The sequence below is a fragment of the Chlamydotis macqueenii genome, chromosome 17, assembly GCF_036417535.1.
Source record: "Chlamydotis macqueenii isolate bChlMac1 chromosome 17, bChlMac1.mat, whole genome shotgun sequence".
In the NCBI taxonomy this organism is placed as follows: Eukaryota; Metazoa; Chordata; class Aves; order Otidiformes; family Otididae; genus Chlamydotis; species Chlamydotis macqueenii.
Genome location: NC_141572.1, coordinates 7,813,298 through 7,838,343, shown reverse-complemented (window position 1 = coordinate 7,838,343; position 25,046 = coordinate 7,813,298). Strand labels below are relative to the sequence as shown.

The following is a 25,046-nucleotide window of genomic DNA, read 5'->3' as shown; positions in this document are numbered from 1 at the left end:
GCATTTGAAACCGACGTTGGAATTATTACATGCACTGGCCTGTGGGTAGTTAAAGCCATGTGTGACAAACAGGCTTTATGTAACGAATTATGGTTAAGCCGTGAGAGTAAACTTGACAGACATGCACATGCATCCACATTCACACAAAGCCCAACTGTCCCACTTCCACATGAGCACCTCCAAGGGAACATCTCTAAAGCAAAATGAAGGTTCAGTTGCAGCACGGATGAATGCACCTGCAACCATTTCCTTCCAGGTAGCACGCGGACGGGGCAGGAGAGCCCGCGGCCGCAGAGGTTAACACGTGTGGGTCCCCAGGGGCTGACATTCCTGCTCCTCCTCTCTGCCGAAGCCTATGCCACTGAATATTCATAACTTGTTGCTAAATTAAGCAATCATTCACATGGGTAGTAATGCCACACTGCCCCTTGATTTTGCTGGGCAGGCAGAATTTTAGGAATTCAGAATATTCTCCAGTTAGTTTCAGAAAACAGAACATAACTCACCAACACTGGAGGTGCCAGCACCATTCACTGGCAGCAGCAACTCCCCTCCTGTCTTCTGTTATGGAAAAATTTTCAGGATGCCAAACCCCCGGAAACACAGATCTAGCACCCCCACTCCTAGCTGGACCTTAACAACGCCGTTTACCTCTTCCCACCTCAGGTCAGGGAGGAAAAGCGAAGGTCTCCTGGGCAGTCACTCCCATGGATCAGAAGACCACACTGGAGGTGAAGGTCTGGGTCTCTGTGCTAAGGGCAGTATGTAAACAAATCTCACTTCTGGGAAGAATAAAAGGGATGAATTCATACTGAATTGCAGAAAATGTTGTTCTTGGTACACCAGGGCTTTGACAGCCCTTTTTAGCCCATTGGAATCAGCTTTACGTACGTCTCGTATTCTGCGCTGCGTAATCAAGTGGGGCTATTTCATAGTAACAGATACCCGAGCCCTTGCTCAGGCGTACGTAAGCGGATCTATTCCTTCCTAAAGCTTCCCGAGAAGCCAGTTACTAAAGACAGCAAACCACAAAATTATACACTCAGTATTTCTAACCAGCTCTTCACCCTAGAAGACCTTTAGAGGGTTTATAATTAAGAAAAAGAAAATGCTTAGGCTAGAAAACTGGCCCACAGAGTTTGCTATCAAGATCCTTCCCTGGGTTTGTACTGTGGAAACACCCTCAGTATTCACACCTAGTTCTCAATCATGGGATCATGATTAATACCAGCATTAGATCATCCTCAGCCATTGCCAGAGCCTTCTGCAAGGTTCTTGGTGGACCGAGTTATTGAATGGTGTCCAGCACCTCTAAGCAAGCTGTTGGAAACCAAAGCTGGCATCCATCCTGGGCACCTGATGTGGCACATTCACACGGCATGATGCTGAAACGCTAGCTTGGATGGAGTAACTTCTCACGTCCTCCATCTGCACCAGTTCATCGTGCTTTGGGTCAGCTCTGAGCTGATGCGGCAGTGCTGTTCCCAAATGTAGTCAAGTCTCTGTATGATGTTCCATAGCTTAAGACCAGTCCCTTAGATCTTGCTAGCAAGGCCAAGACTCCTATAGCAGTGACCTCCTCCCTTCCTTCTTTAGGTTGAAAAAACAGCCTTGTATTTTCCTCTATGGTAATAAAACAATCATCATGTCCTCTACTACTTTTCTTCTGCATATTGCAAACATTTTGAGAAGGAAGTAAAAAATATTATCTCCATGCTACAGACAAGCAAGCAGACAAAGGATGGTTAAGGAATTTACCTCATTGCCCAACAACATAGCAGCAGAACGTCATAGCATAAATCCTTTAACCTCAACAACCCCTTCAGTTAGCACTATTGGCAAGAATACAGCCTCTCCTTCTCTCCCAGACAGAGTTATTTTTTGAGGAGGAGGAAAAGGGTTTTTAAATTACTTGTCTGCAGTGTCTGGAAACAGGAAAAAAGCCAACTCAGATACAAACTACCATAGCACTAGAGCTCAAGATTCCTATTCAATTCAGAAATAAAAATATCACACATAAGTTAATTCCTTCTGGAGTGACTACCAGGTGAAAGCCAGTATCTGATATAGAAAAAGATCATATCACTTGTTTAATTTTTATTTAACATACATAGCTCAGCATTGGAAACAACTAATTTTTTTGACAGGTAGATGGAAAAGATTGATTTTTACTGATTAAATCCTAATTCTGTCAGAACAAGTTTCAAGTCAACAAGTATGTCAATACTTAACTAGGAATTAACTAAAGGCTCTTATTTGTGTGGCTGTATTAACAGCCTTTGTTGCATAAAATGCCTAAAAAAAAACCCTTTCAGACTACGCTGTTTTAGCAGAAGCACCTTAAGCAATTACAGCCCATCTCAGTAAGTCTTTGAACAGCAGGACGTACCTGATCAATATAAGTCACATGGTGCTGAACGCTGCAAAAAAGCCTCGGTTTTCTACATTCTGCAAATGAATACAGCTGAAGCAGTAGAAGTTCCTGATACTACCAGTGTAAGTTAAAGACATTCTGCCAAATGAAATAAATAATAGCCGTTAGGAAAATAAGCACATGATGCCACAGAAGGAAGCCTCCAAATGATCAGAAATCCTACTTTGAGTCCCATTAATAGAGCACAACTTCCATCTTGCAACAGCTTGCCATTTTATTTGCCTGGATGTAACAAAATAGAAGAAACACATTTATTCTAGTAAGAGGTATCAGAATACAAAAATGGGAGTAAGAGTAAACTGCTAAGTGGGATTTATGTAAATGCTTCCGTGAGTGAGGAGCACATCCTATCAACAAGTCACTGGGATTTAGGCTCTCAACTAACTGAATACTTGTGGTGGTAATTTCTTTTAAAAGCATCTTTTTAAACTTGTGTTTACATGACATGAGTTGCAGAGGGCTTACTCTCTTTTTTAAACAAAGCTAGCTTTACCAAAAGACTTCACAAGTCTGTCAGAGCTCCCACTTCTGCACCCTCCTAATCCAGCCCTCATCAGCAGGATGGTCTGAGGTACCTCCAACACCTGCTGTTCCAAGCTCTTCAGGGCCAAAAGCCCAGTATGCGTGGATGCTCGTCTTCCAGTTAAGGGCAGAGCTACCACAGAGCAAGCCTCCAGGGTCTACATCACTATTAATTTCTTGACCTAGCTCACACTTTCTTTTTCATTTTACAATTGCAATAATTTTTCATAAACCCCATTCTTCCCTATGCTCTCAGTTTCAATAAACAATAACAACCAGGCATTTGTCAAGTTCCCATACAACTTAGTCTGTAACTCGTCTGCCTTTGGCTTTGCCTTAGGCTTATGCCTATTTGAGGTGACCCAAGGTTGTCAAATAACAATTCAGTTCCTATTAAATAACATGCGCACACACACAAAAACCCCACAAAACATACTTTTTTTTTTTCCTCTGGGAAAATGTAGACTTTATTACATCTGCTATTACAACACACCTATAACAATGTTCTCTAACAAGCAGCCCTAAGGTCAATCGTGTCCCTTGATCAATTTACGAGAGGTCCCTGGTGCTGCTGCTGTGGGTAGACTCTCTGGGGGGAAAAAAAATAATCCCTTTATTCCTTTGCTTCACTGTAAGGAAAAAAAAAAAGCTGTCACAAAGACATTTTTCTTCTCCCTTTGCTCTTGACAAGTCAGGTAAACAGAGAGGGAATATCTGGCTGCAAAGGACTGCAAGACACCAGCATTTGTACAGGCATACAAAAACACACTGCTTATTTACCAAGCTACTCAGCGCACAAGGATGATTCTGAACAAGGCTAAGGGGATTGGGAAGATGTCTTAGCAAAACACCTGCAAAATTATTTTGCATGAGGACAAATATAAGGCACGCTGGATGTGAGTGCCACGTGGTTTCCTTTACAAGATTTTAACAATTCAGTACACTGCTATGGTCAGAGCACTCTGACAAGCAACAGCACTAATTCAGAGATGCTCCTAGCAGAGCAGCCACTGCGTTATCCTACTCCTAGTTTGTCAGTAAAGCTGTTTGCCTACTTTTGCTCAACAGATCAGTATTGACCATTAAGTAATGGCTATACACAGAAAAGCAGACTTGATACTGGTAGACTTGCTACAGAAATTCCTTCCTGCTTGCACCCAAGCAGCAGGAAAGCAATAGACTCATTGGCCAAAATGGTTGAGTACTACTCTTACTCATGCCTGATTGCATGACTTTTGTTTTATATGCTGTGATTTAGTTTCGACTCTACGTGCAGGTTTTAGTCACAGACTGGCACTGCCGTTAATGGGAACTGCTCTACTCAGCCCTGCAGCCTGGGGTCGGACCGGAGCTCTGGGTGCCTCCAGCTGTTAGCAGGCGATTCTTGGAGTTGTCTTTGCTTATTTGCTCTGCCTCGATTCCCGTCACTTCTGACTAAACATGGTAACTCCTCCAAGCACGGAATAAGCAGCCCCTTTAAAAGACACCTCCCCTCCTTCAAAAAAAAGAAAGAGTACCCTTTGCAAATGACCTATAATGGGTCTAAATAAAGCCTGAGCTGTTCCTTACTCATGCATAACTTCATTGCTTCTGTTCCCTCCACACCCTGCCCAGTTGGCATAATTTGCAGCAGGGTTTTGGCATAGACAATTGAAACACACACATGCTGCCTGAACTGAAAAGCCTGATCCTAGAGTCCTTGTCTTTCTGAGCAATAGCTACATGAGACTTTCATGTTGGTAACACAGGTCCCACCTGCTCTGTAGGTTTCAACTCATGAACACTGAACTCCAACCATGTTCCCAGATTCGGGCAGCTACAGTCTACAGCATCTAACCCCATGGCTAGAGAAGGCTTACAACCTGGCATAACTCCAACCTTTAAATTCCGTATGACTGGAATAAAAATTCCCTCTAAGTTAGCAGACTCCACCTCTAAAAACCCAGAAGTAACCACACGTGGTAATTACCACATACCTTGGTATGGTCCAAAACCATGATACCAACAAAGAATGAGCATGGGCCACAAGGAACAGACACAAGCTCCTTCAAAGAGTGTGCATTCCCCACTCCAGTGCCATACCCTGAAGCAATTTTAATCCATCTTTCTCTTTAAGCAGACAGCACTGCCACTGATGACGATACGACAGTGACAAAGGAGAGCTGAAATTCAGACCCAAATTGTTATTCCCCTCAGCTAAGCAGTCATGCACAAGAAACACTGCTTGTAAACACTTCTTTGTCAAACACTCAATTACAAGCTGCTTTATGAACAAAATGCGTCAGTCGCAAGGAAAGTGAGAGACGAAAATGGGGAAGCAATCTAAAATGGCACACAGCCCTTACGCCACCACATCTCCCAGTAAGGCTCAGGGCCCTACGGCCAGTCCTTCATACAGGAGAGTACGGACGCGTGCTGGGAAAACACTGAATTCAGCTCATTAGGATGGCGTTCAGGTTTTCTGGATCTAGGCTTTGTTCTCTGCTGTAGGGATTATTTCCTATGTGGTAAGCAAAGAATAACTTTTTTATTTTCATATTACTGGTTTTGGCAGTACAGATCTGGAAAAAAAAAGAGCACATGTACAAATGAGCAAGTTTAAAAACCTCAACTCAGGCAACACTTGTAATATGACTCTCTTCCTTCAGGTCACCCCCATTTACATCTTCATACACTGAAATTGGCCCATTCCAGCTGAAAAATAACTGGAAAGTGCATTTATTTTTTTAATGTTAAAGCTGCAGATACACTCCACCGCAGACCTATCTGACCAGCTGAACTATATCCATCTTCGATCCTAAAGGACTGAGACACTAACTCCAAAAAGACACTTAGGACTGACACTACAGCCAATAAACATCATGTTAAATGACAAAATATTGCCCTATGGTCACTTGAAAGTTTTGAGAACCAACAGAAAGACAGCTTTACGAGATCCAGCATCACCTCCAGGAGGCTGCAGTATTACAGCATCAGAGGGCTATGCGTCGCGGCACTGTTATTCTAGCTGCCCTGGACCGCATCCACTACTCGATCCATTACCTGGTCCTTGGACTCTCTTAGCAATATTATTCCAATGGATAACATTTCCCCTGGAAAAAAAGTTTTTTTTCTTGTTTTTAATATTCAATGTCAGTGAGTCAAGCGGGGCAGTAAGAGGAATCATTAGAGAGTGCAAAATGAAGCCTATTACTGGTCTTCAACTTTACCTTGCATTGGATCTGCAGCTGAAGGAAGAATCGAGCCTGCACTCCTTTCCCTAGTGCCAATATCAAAGCCTTTAACCAGAAGAAAGTGGAATGTGGAAGGAAAGGTGAAGATGAAAGATGTGTTTTTAAATTTAAAAACCTGCACTTATCTACATAACTGACTTTAGACACTAACTTTCAGAATCCAGCAGCTACCCAAATAACACTTAGCTTTGTAATCGCCATGACTCCAACTGCAAAGAAATGAAATTGAGAGAAAGCTATCAGAAAAAAAAAAAAAGAAAGAAAAAAAAAACCCTTTTACATATAATAAGGGTTTATATGTATAATTCCTAAACTTAACATTCAAAATAGTCTCCTTGCTAGGATCTTAGAAAAAAAAATAATTTCAAGGCTCAACTTCAGAAAAATTTTAGAATCAATTTACAGTGCTAAAAGTTGGAAAAAACTACATACAGACAGGGCATCTTTCAACTCGAGTTAAAAGATACACACATACCTGACTACTTAGGACTGCCTCAACCAGTAAGCTTGGAAGATCTTCAAATCAGTCACAAACTGGCTTTACTTAATTCTTCAGTTTCTTTTAGATAAAATGTTAGAGAGAATAGCACAGGTTTCGTGGACCAACTTTGTGAAATAAATAGTGCACTGGCATTCACCTGAACAGTTACTAGTAACCTTGCTTGAAGGTCTAAAGGGAAAAAAAATAGGTGCTTATTTTACCTAAGAGATGTCCTCAAACCAAAGATGTGCTCACTCAAGCTGTGTATATTCTCAACAGCTCATGTAAACCACCCATCAGGCAGAAGTATGAAAATTAGCTCCCTTAAGAATCCACACCGAGAAGAGGTCGAGGGATGTGGGTAACACTGCCCGAGGCTGCAGCTTGTGAGGCGAGAGTGACTGAGAGGTGGAAAACAGCATCATCTTTGACACGCTTCCACAAGGAAAGCCAAGTGAGCTGAACCAGAGCCATTAAATGACTTCAGGCAAAGACTGGCAACTGCCAAAGCGACTCTGCTACAGCTCCTGGTGCATCCGTCCCAGCAGGCTCTTGCAGAAACTGAGATCCATGGCCAGCAGTAAGCAAGGACAAGTTCTGCACTGTGAAAGTAAGAGTATCTCATGACAAAGATATTTATTCTGCCTCAACCACAAGTGACATTTGGATGTCATTTTTATGTTTGTTTTAAATCAGTTCAGATTTAGACTGGAGCTGCGGAGATGGTTTAGTTATTACAGTGATAAGCAGGCTAGAGGAAGAATACTGTCCATCTACATGTACTATGCTTGTTTCACACACACAAAAAAATACTTGTGATCATCCCCAAAATTACAGGGGTGATCATATAGAACCAAATGCTACCTGCTGCCATTCAAAGGCTTTGTATTTTACTGCACACATTTGATGCAAGTCCAAGAATGGGGGCTGCAATCAGGTAACAGATGCCAAACTCTTGTGCAAAGCTAGATAAAATATTAGGTAGCTAGTGCTTCAATCAAGATGGAATAAACCCTTTAAACACTTGTTCTCCAAACCAGAAAAACCACACACAAAAAGGCCACGGCTGCTTCATCTGCCTCCAGGTCCTAGCCTCCTCTGTGGCATCTGCACTACACCCAGGAAAGGGGGCTCTACACAGCTCACGTGTCCTGTCTCACGAAGAGATGTAGAAGAAAAATCTCCAGCCAAGGCTCTGAATCTCTGCAAGCAGCAGACACTACCAGGACCAGCCGGAGACAGAGCACCATTCAAACAGCACTGTGTTTCTCCATTCTTCCATTTGCTAAAATCATGAGATACAACAGAAGTGCTCTATCTTGGTGCCCTCTCTTCTCTAAAAGCAAATATACAAATAAAACTAACAAAAAAAAAAAAAAAGAGGAGGGAAGAAGGAAAAGAAAGACGACTTTGTGCATTGTGTCAACCAATTAAATTCAACAGAGAAAATACACAAGTGGTTACAGCTTCCTGTAAATTACTTAAAGTAATTAAATCCCCTTCTCTAAATTACAAACCATTTAGCTCTTCTTTTCTCAGAATGTAGCCAATGACCACCAACAACCTTTTTTTATAGCGTCTGATGCCACATAAGTTGTCAGCAATGAAATTTCCTTTTTATTTCTCCCTTTCAAAAGAAGCCATTGTAAGGAGATTCATTCACAGCTCCTTACAGAACATCAGCCAGAAGAGAGGATTGCTTTGTTTCTCTTTATTCTGCCCGAGTCTGAGGCGATATTTAAGCAAATGAGACCTAAGGTCCTTATCAGTCATCTAACTGCAGGCAGAGAAGTTAAAGTTGACCTGCAGGAGTCTTAAAACATGGGACTTATAACTGGTTCAATTCTTCACATACTTACAGCATAACTTTCTAACACTGCAGCAGTGTGACTTAACTATCTTCCTACCACTTCAGTTTTCTGACCTTTCTTAACTTTGAAAACACCAGGAATGTCAGGTCAAGACTCCCCTGTTTGCTAGGGACGAGTCTTGCAAGGTGAGAGCTGCTCTGAGCAGCTTCCTCCAGATTGCTCCGTTTATGAAATGTCTGCGCACCTCTTGAGTTTCCAAAGACTGGTTGGCCACATTTTGCTTGGTCTGCAGTGATCACATCTTCTGCGCTGGGGAAGAGGCAATGGAGACATGAGGCTCCTTAAGACGCTGTGGTTCAGCTCCCCCAGAGGCAGCGCAGGCAGAGCACTGGTAGCATCCAGCACTTTCACCATCACGCTATCTAGATCTGCTCTAACACGTGTTAAAGATGCCACCAGCTATCTGGAGGCCTGAACACACTGCTGTTGCCCAAATGCCATTAAGTGAGAGGTGAACGGGGACAGACAGGAATTCTGGAGAAGAGGAAAAGCAGGGACAAAGGAGGCAGAAGCCAGTGCCGCAGGCAAAGCCTTGGAGTACGGTTCTGAACACAGCAGGGTCGATACCATTCTAACAGCATCACGATCCTTAAATACAAAGCAGGGAGCAGAGTGCACGTGGCAAGACACTGCACCCCTGTCCCCATGGCCAGCCAAGGCCCACTTGCTCTGCCACCCATGAGCAGTCCCCATCCAAGCAGGAGCAGAGCCCACAGCAGTAAGGTGCTGGCCCTGCCCGACCAGCACAGAGCCAGCGTCCCCCCGCTGCGTTCCCGGGCTGGGTCAGCCCGAGGAGCTGCACTCAGAGGCAGCTGAGCCTCTCTGGGAGGATCAGGAGAGTCCTACAAGAGCAGGGACAAGGGGGGCACACAGAGCAGCAGCACTGGCAACTGAGGGTCCTCTACAAGAGGGGAACCCACTGGTCCAGACAAGCGAATAAGTATTTCACTACATCAGTGAAAAGGACAGACACACTCTCCTACATGTAACACTTTCAGCAGCCAGAACACACTTGACATCACTCTGTTCAGAAAAGAATATTTGCAGTGTAGTAAAATCCAGCATATGCTTCTGTTCCATGTTTCAGCATTGGTCTAAAACCGGTTGGATTCCCCCCTCTATTCTAATAAACACGATCTCCTCATTTCCTGTTTCCCTGCAAGAACTGCAGAAGGTTTTGAAATACATTTTTCCAGATTAAAGGAAGGCCTCCTCCTGCCACAGATCCCCGTGGTTTTATGGCACTATTTTGCACTACACCTCCTAAAGCACAGTACACCACAGGGAACTGAGGTGTTATGGAAGTTATGGAAGCTAGCTCCCAGCTATGGAAGGTGTGCTGTAGCTCTCAAAATGTGGCTGCAAGCCCATGATGAAGTTACCTGTTCCACATCTACGATGCAAGCCTTAATTATCTAAGTTTCATACAGGACTTTAAAGAAGCACTGAAGAAACCAAACACAGTGTAGAGTTCCCTCTCTGTCACAGAGGGGGCTCTGCAGCCACTTCAAGAATCTTGATGAATTCTTGGACTAATTTAGCAAAAACAACAGCACTTCTTTGTAACAGCACAGTTTCATTTGGGAAATAAACATCCAGTATTTATTTACACAGGATTTTTCCTCCTCCTGCCACTGCTGTGCTATGCCCACTGCTTCCCCTCTACTTGGATGCAGAAAACAGAATACCAAGTGCCTAACCAGGACTTAAAGCAGATTTTTAAATTAGCTCCTGACAGTGCAAACAGATTGCTATTGATTGAAATGAGGCTGATTTTAGGCCCTGGATTAGCAAACCTAATGACTAAATACCGCATTGCCCATTTCGGTACTTTGCACCGGTACTCCCCAGTGGTTTCCCAGGCAGCTGTGAAGTCTCTGCCCTCGCAGATTAGCGTGAGAGAGCACGGCAAGGCCATCTGTGCCTGCCTGCAGCCCTGCTCAGCTGGAAATAAGGACCTCCTCCAAAATCCCCCCGGGAACAGGGTCCACCCAGCACCACAACCTCACCAGGAGCTCTGAAGCCATGTTTAGAAGCGAGCACGTGCTGGAGAAGGCTTTGCCAAAGCAGAGCCCCACACCTCTGCCAGCCTCCTTGGCTCAAGCCGAAGGGAATGAACGCACCAACCCAAGCCCTGTCCCTGGGATTCCAGACAGCCTGGCTGGAGGCTGTGGTGGAGAGACTTCACGCGGATAACACGCGCTACGCAAACAGCCAAACTCTCCCAGCAATCACAAATGAGTACTTAAAACTAATTGGTACAGAGCTTTCATGTCCAAGTTGTAAATTCTTGTACTTACAAAGGTAGAAATGGATCCTGGTTTTAAGCAATACATGAAGCAACATTTTCTTAGTTAAAAGAAAATTGACTCTTTTTTTTCCTTTTTCTTTGTTGTTTTGTTTCAAAGAACATTAAAATAACAATATCTGCTAACAAAAAGGCAAACATCAATTAGAAACAAAAAGAAACCTGTTTGTGTCGTTTCAGTGTTCAAAAGCAGCAGAACGCAAACACCAGAGCAGTGCACACCAAACCAGTCCCCAAAACCCACATTAAAGGCAACCCTCTTTTTTTTTTTTCTTAAAAGTAAAAAAAAAAAAAAAAAAAGTTGGCTGCCTAGAATGCATTTGCCTTTAATAGCCAGAGATACTGAAGGTAACAGAATACGGTACTATTACATTTAGACCCTCTTAGACACAATTCAGCTTCCAAACGCTCCATTATTAAGACACGGAAGGACAGGCACATCCATACCTGCCCTCTGGCCTACAGACAAAGACTCCAAAGGTTGTTTTTTTGATTCACTGTCCTACGTGGCCGCTGAATCCCAGCTAAGAAAGGTACATTTCAATCTCTGAACTCTGCATCGCTAAACAAACACTCTGCCTGCAGCCCACCAGTGGCTTCAAAAGCACATCCGAGTTTTTGATTTACCATTTATCATTATCTGGAAAAATACAAGTAAAAATCAAGCAGCTACATGCTACTATTGCCCAACTATCAGCACACACAGTATGATGCCAAATCAAATTTTCCACACAAGGTATTTCATTAGCCAGATGAATTTCTAGACTGTTTCTCTCTACCTTGGGAAAAGCTCCATAGCTTTTCAGTACCACCAGCCCGCATAAAATGGGGCCAAGGGTATGTAACTGGTTTGAAGACCAGCTAGCAATTTCCACCCAGACATCAGAAGAAACCATGTGCATCCTGGCTGACAAGCTACTTAGTGTATCACCTTCAGCTCAGCTCAGCAGTAACCCTGAGTGGCGTTCTCCTGGGGGCAGGGGAGGGTGTTACATTCATCAATGAATGTTGGATAACGAGCTGATGAGCATCACAGAAAAATTACATGAATAGGTAATCAAACATGTTAATGCAATTTAGCAGTTCCAGTCCAGCAAGAGCCACAGCAACAATATACATTAATCATCAATAACGCTCAGCAGCTTGGTGGAGGCTGCAGAGTGAATGAGACACAGGAATTAACTCTGCTTTCCCTCCCTCCAGGAAGCTCTGCCGAAGTCACAGAGATGTCACACCTCCAGAGCAACATGACAGCATTAGCTTTCCTGTCCTTTCCTCCCATGCTCCAAACCCAGCACGCTATTTATGAACACTAAATACGTGCTACACCACCCTGTTCTCCTCAGTTTCTCTGAGACTCTTCCTCATCTCTGGTGATTTAAACAGCGGGTGAGAAAATGAAGGAGGAGGTGTAAGACACTCATCTTCATGACAAACGACTATTTGCAGAACAGTGTTATTACAGCCGCATTTAAGATCTAAACATATCCAATACACTGCGACGCTCCTGGGCTGACTAACCACAGAGCTCGAGGTTAAGCTAACTTGGAATAGCAGCAACTCTTTCCTTCTAGCCTCCACTCTTTTCACAAAGAGGTCAGCCCATTTGCAGTCCAGGTATAGAAATGGCAATGGGTCCTGAAGCTCAGAAAAACCTCACTGCTCTACATTCAGGGTGGCCCCAGGTTGCTGAGACGTTCAGAGGAATAAACAGCTCCAAAAATGAACCCAGCAAAGAGCAAAACAGCTCAGCTAAGGCTAAGGAAAGACAGACCCAAAGTTCAAAGGGTGACTCTCCAAAAACTAGAAGAATGACTTAGGACAACACAAGGAAGCGTAACTGGAACTAAGAAGTTTCATCTTATATCTACCTCTTACTTTATCTAAGTGAATTGTACACCCAACGATAGCAGAATCCTTTAAAGAAATGATGAGCTCCTCTCCCCCGCCAGCACTGTCCGCAGCTGCAGCAGGGATTCCCTTCCACAACCCACTGGGTTGGTCTTGGACCTAGTTTTTAAAAAAGACAATGACTCAATTTCCAACAAATGCTGCCATATTGGACGCAAGCTTTACTGCAGGCCACTCTGGCTACATTAAAATACCTCAGAGCTTTAAACACTTTCTCATTCCTTGATATGCTCCTGATGACTCGGAGGTTGTGTTGCTTCCCATCAGGGAACCACAGTTTCACTTCGCACCTCTCCCCACACACATGCATTGAGAACAGCCCCAAATCCTGACACATCTTTGACCAAAGCACCTATACCTATTCGAAATGCCCTTTGTTCCCTCTGCTTGGTTACAGCAGAAGACAAATGTGTTTGAGTTATTTTTATACACCGTGGGAGTAACAGGCTGGAAAGGACAGATTGGGTCCTGCAACCCTCTCGCCATACCCCGAGGTACAGAAAAACCTCAGGAGTAAATAGGAATCTGGATGCTTTGTCAAAAAGAGCGAAGTATTAATCTAATTTTCTAAACAAAGCAGACAACCTGGAGCTCAAATCAGCTTACCACTTTGCACCTCTCTACAAGGATTAGCAGAATGCCATAATTATAATGCCCAATTTGATTTATTAGAGGAGGCTGTGTAGAAAAGATGACAATTCAGTAGCATTGTGAAGTGAAGGCATGAGAGTATAAGGAAAGCTTCAAACTGAATGGTAATTTCGAAGCAACATCTCAATATAATTAGCATTAATTACAGTAAGCTTTCCAAATTAGGTATAAACCTATGTTTAATAACCCTGAGATGCAAAAATCACCCCCAAATTCCAGGAAACTTAATATTACAGCCAATTTGTCTAGACAGCTTGGCAGGAAACGCCAGAATTCTAGGTGTGAACTTTGTGGTTATTAAAAAAAGGAAAAAATATTGAACTTGTTTATATCATTTGCATAATTAGTTTGAACTAAGAATAGCCTAGTTTATCTAGCTTAGATTTTGCTGCTGCTTTCATCAACCTTACAGACTTGAAAACTTGCCTGGTTTTCACAACTGTATCAGCCAGGATAATAAAAGGTATTTTAAAAAAAACCTCCCTTTTCAATAAAAGATGAATTCTAAGCATGACTTGTTTAAAGAGGCACAGTGTATTAATGAATCAGTCATCACAGGTTTTATTTTATACTCTTTGTACAAGCTCCTCGCTCTTTTTGGAGCTTGTTGCTTACACTTACGGAGGGGAAAAACAAACAAAAAAAAAGATTAAATAATGAAAGATGAATTCACTTTTTCAGGAATGTGGCAGCAAATACCCTATTTAATCACTGATGGCAGCCAAATACTAGCCAGAAGAAACAGATCACAATATCCTCCTTTTTTCAGAGCTGAAATACCAATAATCTAAACGTTTGGTAAACTAAGGCGGCAGCATATAAAGACAGAAACCAGAGTTTGGCCAGTGTAACAAAACCTCTTACCCCAAAGGCTTCTAAGGAAGTGTCGTGAAATCCCTAGTGGCCACAACTATTCAAAACTTAGTTTTTGATTTCATGTAGATGTCACTATTAACCACCCTCTCCTCCTCCGCGGCAGGTGAGGAACCAGCTCACCCCAGCTCCAGCAAGAGGGAACCTCAGGCTGTCCCACAGCACACGACCTCACACACCTGCAACGCCTGGAACTCCCTGCAGCCTAATTTCAGACCTGAAGGAACAACTCTCTAAACCATAGAAAGGCAGTATTTACTGAAGCCAGGCTTTCAGGTTAGAGAGATTTTGGCAGCAGTCGAGACCTAATGACCTCCTACGGTGCCCCTTGTTTCCACACTCAACTGCACCAACCACGCAGTTCCATCGACATGAGCACCTGTAAGGTTCCTCCGGGAACTACAGCGCAAGGGCCACTGCACTGGTGCTTGGGGCCTTTTCACATAAATAAAAAAACCTGACACAACAGCAGCTTTAAAGATGCAGAGGAGCTGATGAAGCACAGTGCCACGATCCTGGTGTAAGCAGCAGGCAGCAATACCACCCAGCACCATTGCTTCTAAACATTTCATATCAAAGCCAGGGCCTTCTGGTACAATACATGCTAAGCACTGTGGGGGTTTGGATGCCAGGAAAAGGATCCCAGTCACTCAAACTTTCATCGAAACCACAAGGTGCATCTACTCACCCATAATAAACAGTCATTTTCATTTGCACAGAGTGAATATTTGTGCACAAACTCGGTACACCTGTAACCAGAGGGGGAACTGAAACCCTATCACTCAACTACCAGCAAAAACAAACAACAAACTTGATATATTTTAATTACATATAAACTGAGAAGTCTAAAACCAAAACATTTGGTATCACTTTGAGGAGTTAAAAGAAAACAAACCTGGCAAATGCAGGAGTGCATGGTTAAAATGTTTTGCTACCTAAATGTTTGCAAGCAGAAAAGTCCTAACATTTTCACATAAGTTACTTGTACTGAATTATCCCAACTGTTTGGGGTTTTTTAATCAAAAGGAAGAAAATTAAAGTCTGCTGATTTGTTCATATGAACAATTAGCCACCAGAAGAGTGGGGCAATGAGCAGACCACTAGAATTTCTAATGTAAAATGCGACGAGCCCTTCTGAATGAATATGCTACAATACAACCACCAAAGCTTGTGTGTGGTGGTGAAGTTATGCAGGGAGTTATGTTAGATAACTTTAACGATCCTTTTAAATCCTAAGATAACAAAAGTCTGAAAAAACACTTCCAATAACTGGACAATGCAATCTTTCTTTGTCTGGCACACATACAGAACTAGTTTCACAGAACAGAAGAGGTGCTTGGGTTAAACAGCTCTTTTTCTCAGCATCACAAAGAATAAAAAATAGTTTTTCATTGTAGCTTATTTCTTAGCTCAGAACAAATACTGGAGGGTCAAGTACACTGGTCTTCCCACTTACTGCCATTTGGCACCATGTTAACGGACAACTGGGAAAGTGTCTGTTCATAGATCCCGGCTGCTGCGCCATGTGGATTTCAAACTGATGAACGAGCACTGAGTCACCAACAAATCTCCCTGCTGAGCAGCAGCTAAGGATAAATAGCCTGCCAGCCACAGTGCCTCTTTTTTGTCACCTCCCTGGCTCTGTACACGCTGTGGTTCAGATGAGAGTCTCTGCAATCGTCCCCTCCAGCATGACAACTCTTAATTCATTAATGTTCTACCACATTTTAGAAGGGCATGGAGAAAAGACTCCCCAGAGCACAACTTCCTCCAAACTGACTTTCCACTTCTAAAATACTTGAATATTCTTTCCTCAACATACTGTTTTGGGAGCACATGAACTTGATTCATGAGATGGACATATTCATGTTTCCAACTTCCAGGTGCACATTAACAAGCATGACTTCTCCACAGAAGGCTATGATAGATGATTTCTATTTGTGTCTAAGACTTTAAGAGCCACAAACCTACGGTGTGAATTACAGCACTCTCTCAAAGTCGCAGGATACAAGGGAGGCCTGCTCCTTCCTTCCTACATTACCCAGCACACTTGGTCTTCCATTTTCGCTTATTGAACCTGCCCACAACACTGGCTTGCACACTTGGACAGAAGTATTGTAAGAAACCTTCTTTTCACCAGCAGAAGCTACCAGAGAAGCTAGTTACATTAACAAGCCCAGCCTACCAGCAGGACAACATTCCACAGTGGCCAACGCCACGATGCAGTCGCTTCAGATGAGAAATAATTTCCCTACCTGTTTGGATAGCTTCAAAGGGAGTTTCTTCTTCATCCGTTCTTTGCCTCTTTCTGCCTCTCTCTCAGAGCTCCCAGCATCATTATTATGGCCATTTTCACTCGGCTCAGCAGACACACAGTTTTCAGATTCTCTAGGTTTCTTTCCTGGATGCCTCTCCCATTTCTCCTTCCGCTCCTGCGGCTTTAGCGACATGTCCTTCTGTAAAGGAGAGGAAAAAAAAAATAATAATAAGTTAAGTTCTTTGAGACTACTGTTAAGCATTAAGCAGTGTAAATATTGAATGAAAACACAAACAAGACAGCATGTTCTTTCCAGAGATGACTTAAGATGAATAATTAGGCACGCACAATGCAAACAGTAATTTTAGATTAGATTAGGATGAATACTCTCCAGGCTATGTGTTTGATTAATTTCAGAGATGCTGGAACCGGTTATGAAAATGAGTTTGCTTCAGATTAATTTAGGAACCATACGTCAACAGCACATGAGCAAATCAGCATCCTGAGGAAAGCCTTTAACCGTCCAGCTGAAACAGAGGTGGTTTTTATTTCGTTTTGTTTCTGATCTCAGAAAGTAACACATGAGACCCCCTTGGGCCTGACAGTCTCGGATTCACAGTAGCACTCACACGGAGAAACGCGCTTCTGAAGCCTACATGCATTCAATGAGCAAGCCGAGATCAATGGGATCTAAACACCGAACAGAGGTGGAAGCTTCTGAATGTTAAGTGTCTGCCCTGCATCAGGGCTGCAACACGCAGTCTAAGGAGAGCTTAAAAGCGGGTATGTCATGTCATAACGATTAACATCGGAAGTGAGATCAGAGAAGGGAATTACTACTGCTATCCCTGGCATCTTTGAGGGCTGAAAGCTAAACTCTTGGTGACAACGTAGCAACCTCTCCCCTACACACACTACACAGAAAAAGAGTTCAAGAAACAATATGCCAAATCTCTCTGACATTAGTTCACTGCAGCTAGATATTTTTTTCCCCATTATCTTTTATTCTCAAGGGTAAAAACTGAACTCTTTTTGGAATGTTTTGCAGACTCTATCCCAATTAATTTTTTAATGCGAGGTAAATACACCAGATTAGAAGGTACCTTAAAAGCACTGTTTACCATGCCAAAATTCTTCAGTTTCAGCCACAGAAATTTTTCTAAATGCCTCTCTTCTGACTCAAGCAATTACATCATGGATTTTTGCATTCATTTTGCATGGAGTTCGCGATACAGCTTGCTCACGTCAACGCACACACCTTCAGTACTGCAAAAGAGCTCATGAAAATCATCAGCTCTCTAGTCTCTCAAAAACTAAAGCCCAACAAAAAAGAAAATTAGGAATTGGGATGAAATGCCCTGCTGATTGCTTCAGATTACTTCCTCCCCCCTCTCATTTAATTAGTGAATTGACTGCCTCAGTGTGCAACATGCTGATTCCACTACAAATCACTCACTGCTTAAAGTTACCCTTCCCCAAGAGCGAGATGATGCACCGCACTTTAGGGTCACAGAGACATTGAGATTTGAATCTTGACAGTAAAATACAGACAGCTGTTTCTTATTCCAGCCCAGGCTCAAGGACAATTAGCCAGCACCCAAACTCTATACACCTCACACAGGCATCCTGTGTAGCTGGCAAGCTCCTCTTAAAGCACACATATACAGCAAGCTGCAAAACCCTCAATGATACAACCCCTACCCCAAAATTAAAATAAGCAGCAGTGTCTCAGAGGCACAGAACACACCAGAACACAGCTCAGCTTGCCAAGTCCATAACTAGTGAAAGAGCAAGGAAAATTGTTTTCTGGCATTATTCTCCATGAATGATAAAACAAGGAATACAAATCAGTGTTTAGCTGCTCACTTTGGTTTTCATCTTTAAGACAACACTCTAAAGCAGCAGTTCGAGATGCTGCTTAAACAAGGTCATGCTGTCCTATTTACTAGGAAGTTGCTGAGATAGAAATCAAAATGCTAAGCTTTAGTAACTAATCAAAAACTAGTGCAATGGAAATTACATCTGTTAACTGATACTCAGCACCACATTAGAAACAGAAGTTACCAAAAATGTCCACTTCTTCATAAAGCCAGATGCAGCTGCAACGTGACAGCAGCCACACAGAAGATGCTGCATGAGGCGACGTGGGCCCCTGATAAAGGAGAACGGGGGCTGTGGCAGGGGAACCCCACCACCCGAAAGCAGCAGCTAATAACGCACTCCCAGCTCAGTGTGCAATATTCACGTTTAAGGATGCTTTCAAAGGCAGTAAATGGCCATTTCAGTTTTAATTCTAGCTGGCTTCACATGGGGCGTGGGCCTCTGTCAGTGCCTCAGGGAAAGCCTTCCTGCAGTACCCACAGCACAGTCACTGCAGGTTTTAGACAATTCACTTCACCACATAACTAGCCTGGAAATCGGTGTTTTTCCCCTTACTGAATCCTACAAAATTCCCTACTTAGAAATTCAGCTTTTTATCCCCATTTTGTCTGCAGATTTAAGGTTTGTCTCATCACTGAGCTACTAGCAAAATTAATTCAGGGAATAGAGTCACAGCTGGACCACAGCCAAGGAAATAACGCATTCACTTGTAGTGCCACTTGTGTCCAAGAACCTCAAGCACTTTCCAAACAGCTGTGAATTAAGACCCAAGCCCTGGTAGCCCAGGCTCTGGCAGGAGGCAGGCGGAAGGAGGCCTCGGCAGCTCCGCAGCGCGTCTGGGGCAGCCGCGGGGAAGAAGCCAAGTTTCTCAGCCCCAGGAGAAGAAAACCTATTCCACAGTCCCGCTCCTCCCTACTTCAGCAGAGGGTGCAGCTCAGAGGACTTTGATTTTCTGGGAAGGCAGAACATTGACCTCAGCTTCTCCTTACTGACAGAGGGTGACAGCGGGGCTGTTTTCTATGCTGCTGAAAGCAGACCTTTTTGCAGCCTCAGGCAGAGAGCAGGAGGGGGCTAATGCGGTTTCTGTTCTTGCCTCCTTTGTTTCCTTTCTATTTACTCTACTAAAAGAGCCTTCCAGCAATTGCTCTTTTACTAAAGTTTATGACCTCCAAGTTGGGGACCTCACTTAGCACAAGAGATTACTATTTTTGGATGTGCATCTGTGCTTGTGCATAGGCAACTGCTGGAAACTTCAAGCACATACAGAATCTACAGTACATCACTACAGTGAACATTTATTGATGCACCTTGACTTCAACCCAGAAATCCCAGCTGGCAGGTGAGCCTGGCCTTCTGACAAACTGCTCTGCTGGAGCCTTCCCCCGAGACAAGCCCAGACCAGCAGTTATTCGCAAGTCATACAAAGCCTATGGGGTTCACACAGCAACAATGTCTGAACTAAGGCCCTGAAGTCAAAACGTCTTCATATCCAGCCTCGGGGTTTTTGCCCAACCCAGGAGTCAGCAGACCTGGCCACCTTTGCCGTCAGGGCCAGTACATCCCCTTTTGTAGGGAAGGCCGGTGGATCCAGGCCCATTCTCTCTTCTCAGTTCCAGGAACTGGTGATTGCCAAATTTTGCTCCAAAATATGCAAAACTATTTTGTTCCTTACTACTCACTGCTTCCAGGGCTGTCTCCTACCTGTCCTCACTTAGGAATCTCTCTCACACCTTCCAGGGCAGGCTACAGCCTCTCCATCTGCAGCCCCTTGCCTGTCTGGGCTGCAGACGGAGAGCAGATGGTTCTAATTGCCTGCGTGGTTACAGATAAGGAAGAATTAGGCCTTTCTTGAGAGGCTCTTTCCTGGCAGTTCCTCCACAAAACACACAGATTCTATCTCTCCATTTGCTTATTTGGATGTACAGATATCAAAGAACACTTCAGCTGAAAATGTAACTGTGGTACCTCCTCCAGCTGTATCTGAAATACCTTGCACGCCAATAGCTGTGAAGATCCACTGGCAAAGACCTCAGCACAAGCTGGCAACCCAAGTATGTAACCTAGACTCTGCAACAGATTTTGAGAGTCCATAATAGAAATATGCAAATTTTTTTCATTGCTATTTGGCCCAAGCTAAAGTTATGCAATTGCACCTCTGCTTGCGGCAGAGCTAGCGACATCCTTCATCGCTTGGAACACCCCTTCCTGAAAAGCCATTCTTCTTCTGTCACCAACACACAGCTGCAATCTCCAGAGACACTCAAAGTGCGCACATCGCTCAGTTTATAAATAAAGCTGTGAATAATGCGGGTGCACAGCCCTTGGCTCTGGAATGACACCATTCCTACCCCTAAAACGCCCCAGCAAGAGACTGCTGCACAGCGGACTCGGCGTTGTCTGTTTAACCAGGAAATAGCGATCAGCTTTGAGGACCCTGGCGCGAGCGCACAGCCCCAGCCATCCGCTGGCTGCAGTTATCACTGTGTGTTCGCTCAACCCAGCTCAAACTCTGCCCAAATCCTCTGAGTTTACGCAGCCCTTTGAGATCTCAGAAAGCATGTAGGGGAGGCTTGGGTTGTAAATACCTTTCATATAGAGGGAACACTCAAAGAACCTGGAAAAAAGTGCAGAAACCACATTAGCTAGAAGAAAAACTTCAAGTGTGCTGCTGGGGTGCAGGAGACAAAAATAATAGTTACTAAAATAACTACCCTCAGCCCTCAAGCATCAGTTTGAAACGCAGCCCTGGTGTGAAATCAAGTCCATTATAATCCCCCATCCCTGGGGCCATTGGACACTGCAAGGCTCAGACTCACAGCCAAGGACCAGGACCGGTTACGCTCCGCTCCTGCCAGACTGCCTCTGCCGACTTAAAAAGATTATATGGGCTGATTTCCCAGAAGGGAAACAGCCTCCAGCTTCTCTCTCCACAACCCTTCACCGCAGCACTTATTCCTTAAGTTGGGGAACATGAAATATCCCACTGAACATCAAACAGAAGAAGAAGGATCCACACGAAGGAAATAAAAAATCCCCACTGCTGTCGCTAAAACTGACCCTGCTTGTCCCTGTTTCTGCCTCCAGCTTCTCTCAGCAAAACTGCAATGGAAAAGCCCCTGAGGATTTAAGCGCCATCTATCCTTATATCAACTTTATCATGCAATTAGCATCAGGGTTGTCAAACATGTTTGTTTAATAGTTCAGGGAGAGATCCTGGCTCAGAGAGGAACTGAAACAGATTTACTTTTAATTAGGTTACTTTTAAAATATTCCTATTGACTTGATACTCAGTTTATAGAACAGCAACATAGAAACAAACGCTGATTTAATATTCTTGTGCTTTCTAAGTAGACAAAGCACCTTACAAATACAGCCAGGACCTCCACTAAGCTAAATCTGCTGCCCAGTATGATGTTATGCATAGGTGACACAGGAGGCAGTAACTCAGATGGAAAAATAATATTGCAGAGCCACATGAGAAACATACATGAAAGAAATTAACTTCAAGGCACGGATTTGAAGATGGATCCGTAGAGAGATAAACTACTGCAAGAACGGCGCCAGCACAAGAAAATATGAGTAGCCAAGAGGCAAATGAATTAAGGTGAATAATAAGGAGAAAAAAAAGGAATGGGAGAAGAGGTAACTCTAACAGAGGCTGTAAGGTAGGACCACCAAGGACTGAATTGGAACTCAACGGTGGTGAACAGGCAGCAAATGCAAGTGGAAACCTTAAAAATCAGCAGGAGTGCATTTTGACAGTAGGAGAGGAGTAGAAATCGGAGAGCTCTGCTCCAGAGAGCTAGGAGGCAGGAAGAGTGCATAGGGAGGGCAGCGATGGAGAAGGAGTCGCGGAGGCAGGGCTGGCCCCAGCATGGCCCAGTGGCTCCTCGCTGGAAGCCCCATCCAGCAGCAGAGGAGCCCGGCTTCGCTCTCCCCAGAGCTCAGGGTGCTCTGGGAGGCCGTCTGCTGGCATCTCCAGCTGGGAGGCTGCAGTTTTCATGGATGGGGAAGTTCTCACTTTTCCTGTAACGTAACACACACTTGTTTGACTTCCCCCACCACCACCTCTTCTCCCCCATTAAACTTCATTAAAACGTAACTCAAGCCCCATGCCTTTCAGCCAAAGCCACTAAAGCTTTTTCTAAAGGAGAAAAAAAAAAAAAAAAAAGCATCTATATTTGAAGTGACTCTCTTGCTTTTACCCTATATTCAAGCAACACAATCAATATCAATTAAAATGATTGCAAATGAAATCCTTGCTTGTTTAACCTTGGACTGCAATTCTCCTTTTGTAGCTGACATATTCCAGATGAGTTTGGGGTTTGCTTTTTAAAATGCATCACGTTTGCTCTGATCCCGTCACATGTTTAGCTCAAGAATAAGATGACTTTTTGACAAGACAGCTTTGGAAATGTTAAGATATTTGAAGCTGCCACTGGTTTGCAGGTTTATGATACATGATTTAACTTAAAAATAAAAGTGGATGAATCAAGAAGCTCACTGTAATTGAAACAGCCAAATTTATTACCAGAGGCTGTGTTCTGTCACCTGTGAATAGCTGAAGAGCAAATTGCCAGTACTCTGCTAAATGCCCACTTGTTCTGTCTCCCAAGAATTAAGGTCTCTGCTGCTAGGACCTTGAAGACACTGTATCAAGTAGAGATACCTTGGATAAATGTTACCTTTACACAACATAGCCAAAAATTACAAAAGGGAAGGTCAGTATTGCTCCAGTTTTAAATGCATTTCAATCCACAATGATTTTACAGGGCTTTGATTGCTCTTTTTGCTTGCACGAGACCTGAATAAATAAAGTGCTGAGCTGTAGTAGTCTCCGGAGAAGGGGGCTGGTACTCTTCTCTTCCTTCTCAATTACTCGAGGGAAAAACCAGTCATCTTCCTCCCCAGTAGTACCAAGTACCCGGAAACAGAGCGTTTAACAGTAATTCAGGGGACAATAAAAGTAAGAACCTACACAGCAAATACCTTCTCTTTAGCAAGAGGTCAAGGAAACCTGTGTGAATGTGAGCATATGGTTGTCCATGTCTTTGGTATAAATCCTTCTCCACCATCACCCACTGGGGAGATGGATACACAAAATCCACTGTTCTAAACCACGCTCTGGAGGCTCAACAGGAAACTGGCCGCGGCTCTCCCTCTCCTCCAATTTCCTCCTCAGCGCCTGCGGGCACCTCACTGCAGAGCCCTGCACCCGTCCTCCGCGCTACCTGCTAACAGACATACTGTACAGCTATTAAAACTCCCACAGGTGCGTGCTGTCCATCAGAAAGGAAATGATCCCATTTTAAGCCATCAGTATTTCCTCCAGTGATGGCAGTAAATGCCCGATGAGTGCTCACAGAATTACTGTCAGCGGAAAGTGTGTCAGAGAGCAAGGGAGCTTAAATGATTGAAGGGAAGCTGGGGCACCATTTTCAGGTAGATGAAATGAGGCGTACTGCAAGCCCAGCCTGCCCAGCTCTTACAGGCTGCAGGAAGGCTGAGAGGCGCTGGTGTTCGTGCACCCATCCTGCCCAGCCTTCACTGCAGATAAAAGTACATTTTGGCTGAAGCTGCTTTCAGTCAGGACCGGGAGCTCAGCCTGCCCAGTTTATGTAGTGTATAAAGGATCTGGAAAAAACCTTGTGCTTATCTGACAGCACCTACTTCAGCTTATTTGAGCTGCACTGCTGGGTACAAATGCTGAGCGCAGAGCACATGGCTCCTGCACAGGAAGCCCCGCTCCTGCGAACTCCCATTGTCTCGGTGAGTCCCCTCCCAAGAGGGAACAATTAGGATGGCAGAAGCACCGCATGCTGCCCTCGCACTGCCCAACGTTTCACAAGTCGTAGACTATGCAAAACACCTCCATTTTCAAGAATGTGACCTGGGGGACGTCAGTCTCAATTAATTTCCAGAGGTACCCAGTGAGTAAGCAGCATGGTCAGGCACGCACTCCAGGTCCAGTGTTTTGGAAAGACATTCCTCAAGTGTGCCAATACTCCATGATACTGCTGGGCCCACGCTGCTGATAGGCAGTAATCACACATTTGTTTACAGAGCAGCCTTTAAACACATATTCTGAACCAATTCCCCTTCTCCCCAGATGATTTAAACAGGCACTCACACTGAACTCAGACAGCTCCCATCAACTGACAAAACTAAGTAGCTCCTTGCTTGAAGCCAGATGTGGCCATTTCATCACTCTTTTCCAGTCTTGCCAGGAAGGTAACACAATCCCAAGTCTTCAGCTGCAGCAGCTGGCCCCAAGCTGCCAAAGGAAAAGGCACAAGGGTCCTACCAGCACAAACTGGTACGGCAGCTGCATGCTTTCACCATTACCAGTTTTCAGCTAAACGGGTCAGTAAAAACAGGAAAGTACAGTTGAGAAAAAGATTCTTCCAGCCTATTTGTCCCATGGACAGGAATGCTTCGAAATACTGGCGGTCTCTTTAAAACTAATAACTAAAGGAGAAGGCACAACTGTTTCAGCCTCTGCTGCAAGGGGGATGTCATGCTTCCGTGAGCCGGACTCTGGAAATGGAGCTGAGCCAATTTGAGGCCAGGCAGATGGACAAGGCGGACGGCTCATTTACCAAAGAGATTGCTCTCCTCCATCTA

At 44.0% G+C, this 25,046-nt stretch overlaps 1 protein-coding gene across 12 annotated transcripts in view; it reads right to left on the bottom strand.

Annotated features, from left to right (window-relative positions):
• The window catches only part of FBRSL1 (fibrosin like 1), a 539,862-nt gene that overhangs the window by 376,031 nt on the left and 138,785 nt on the right, over nucleotides 1-25,046 (bottom strand). For all 12 annotated transcript variants that reach the window (XM_086761184.1, XM_086761185.1, XM_086761192.1 and 9 more), the window contains exon 2: nucleotides 16,540-16,740. In XM_086761184.1, the coding sequence (XP_086617310.1) occupies nucleotides 16,540-16,740 (201 nt within the window). The remainder of the gene's footprint in view (nucleotides 1-16,539; nucleotides 16,741-25,046) is intronic.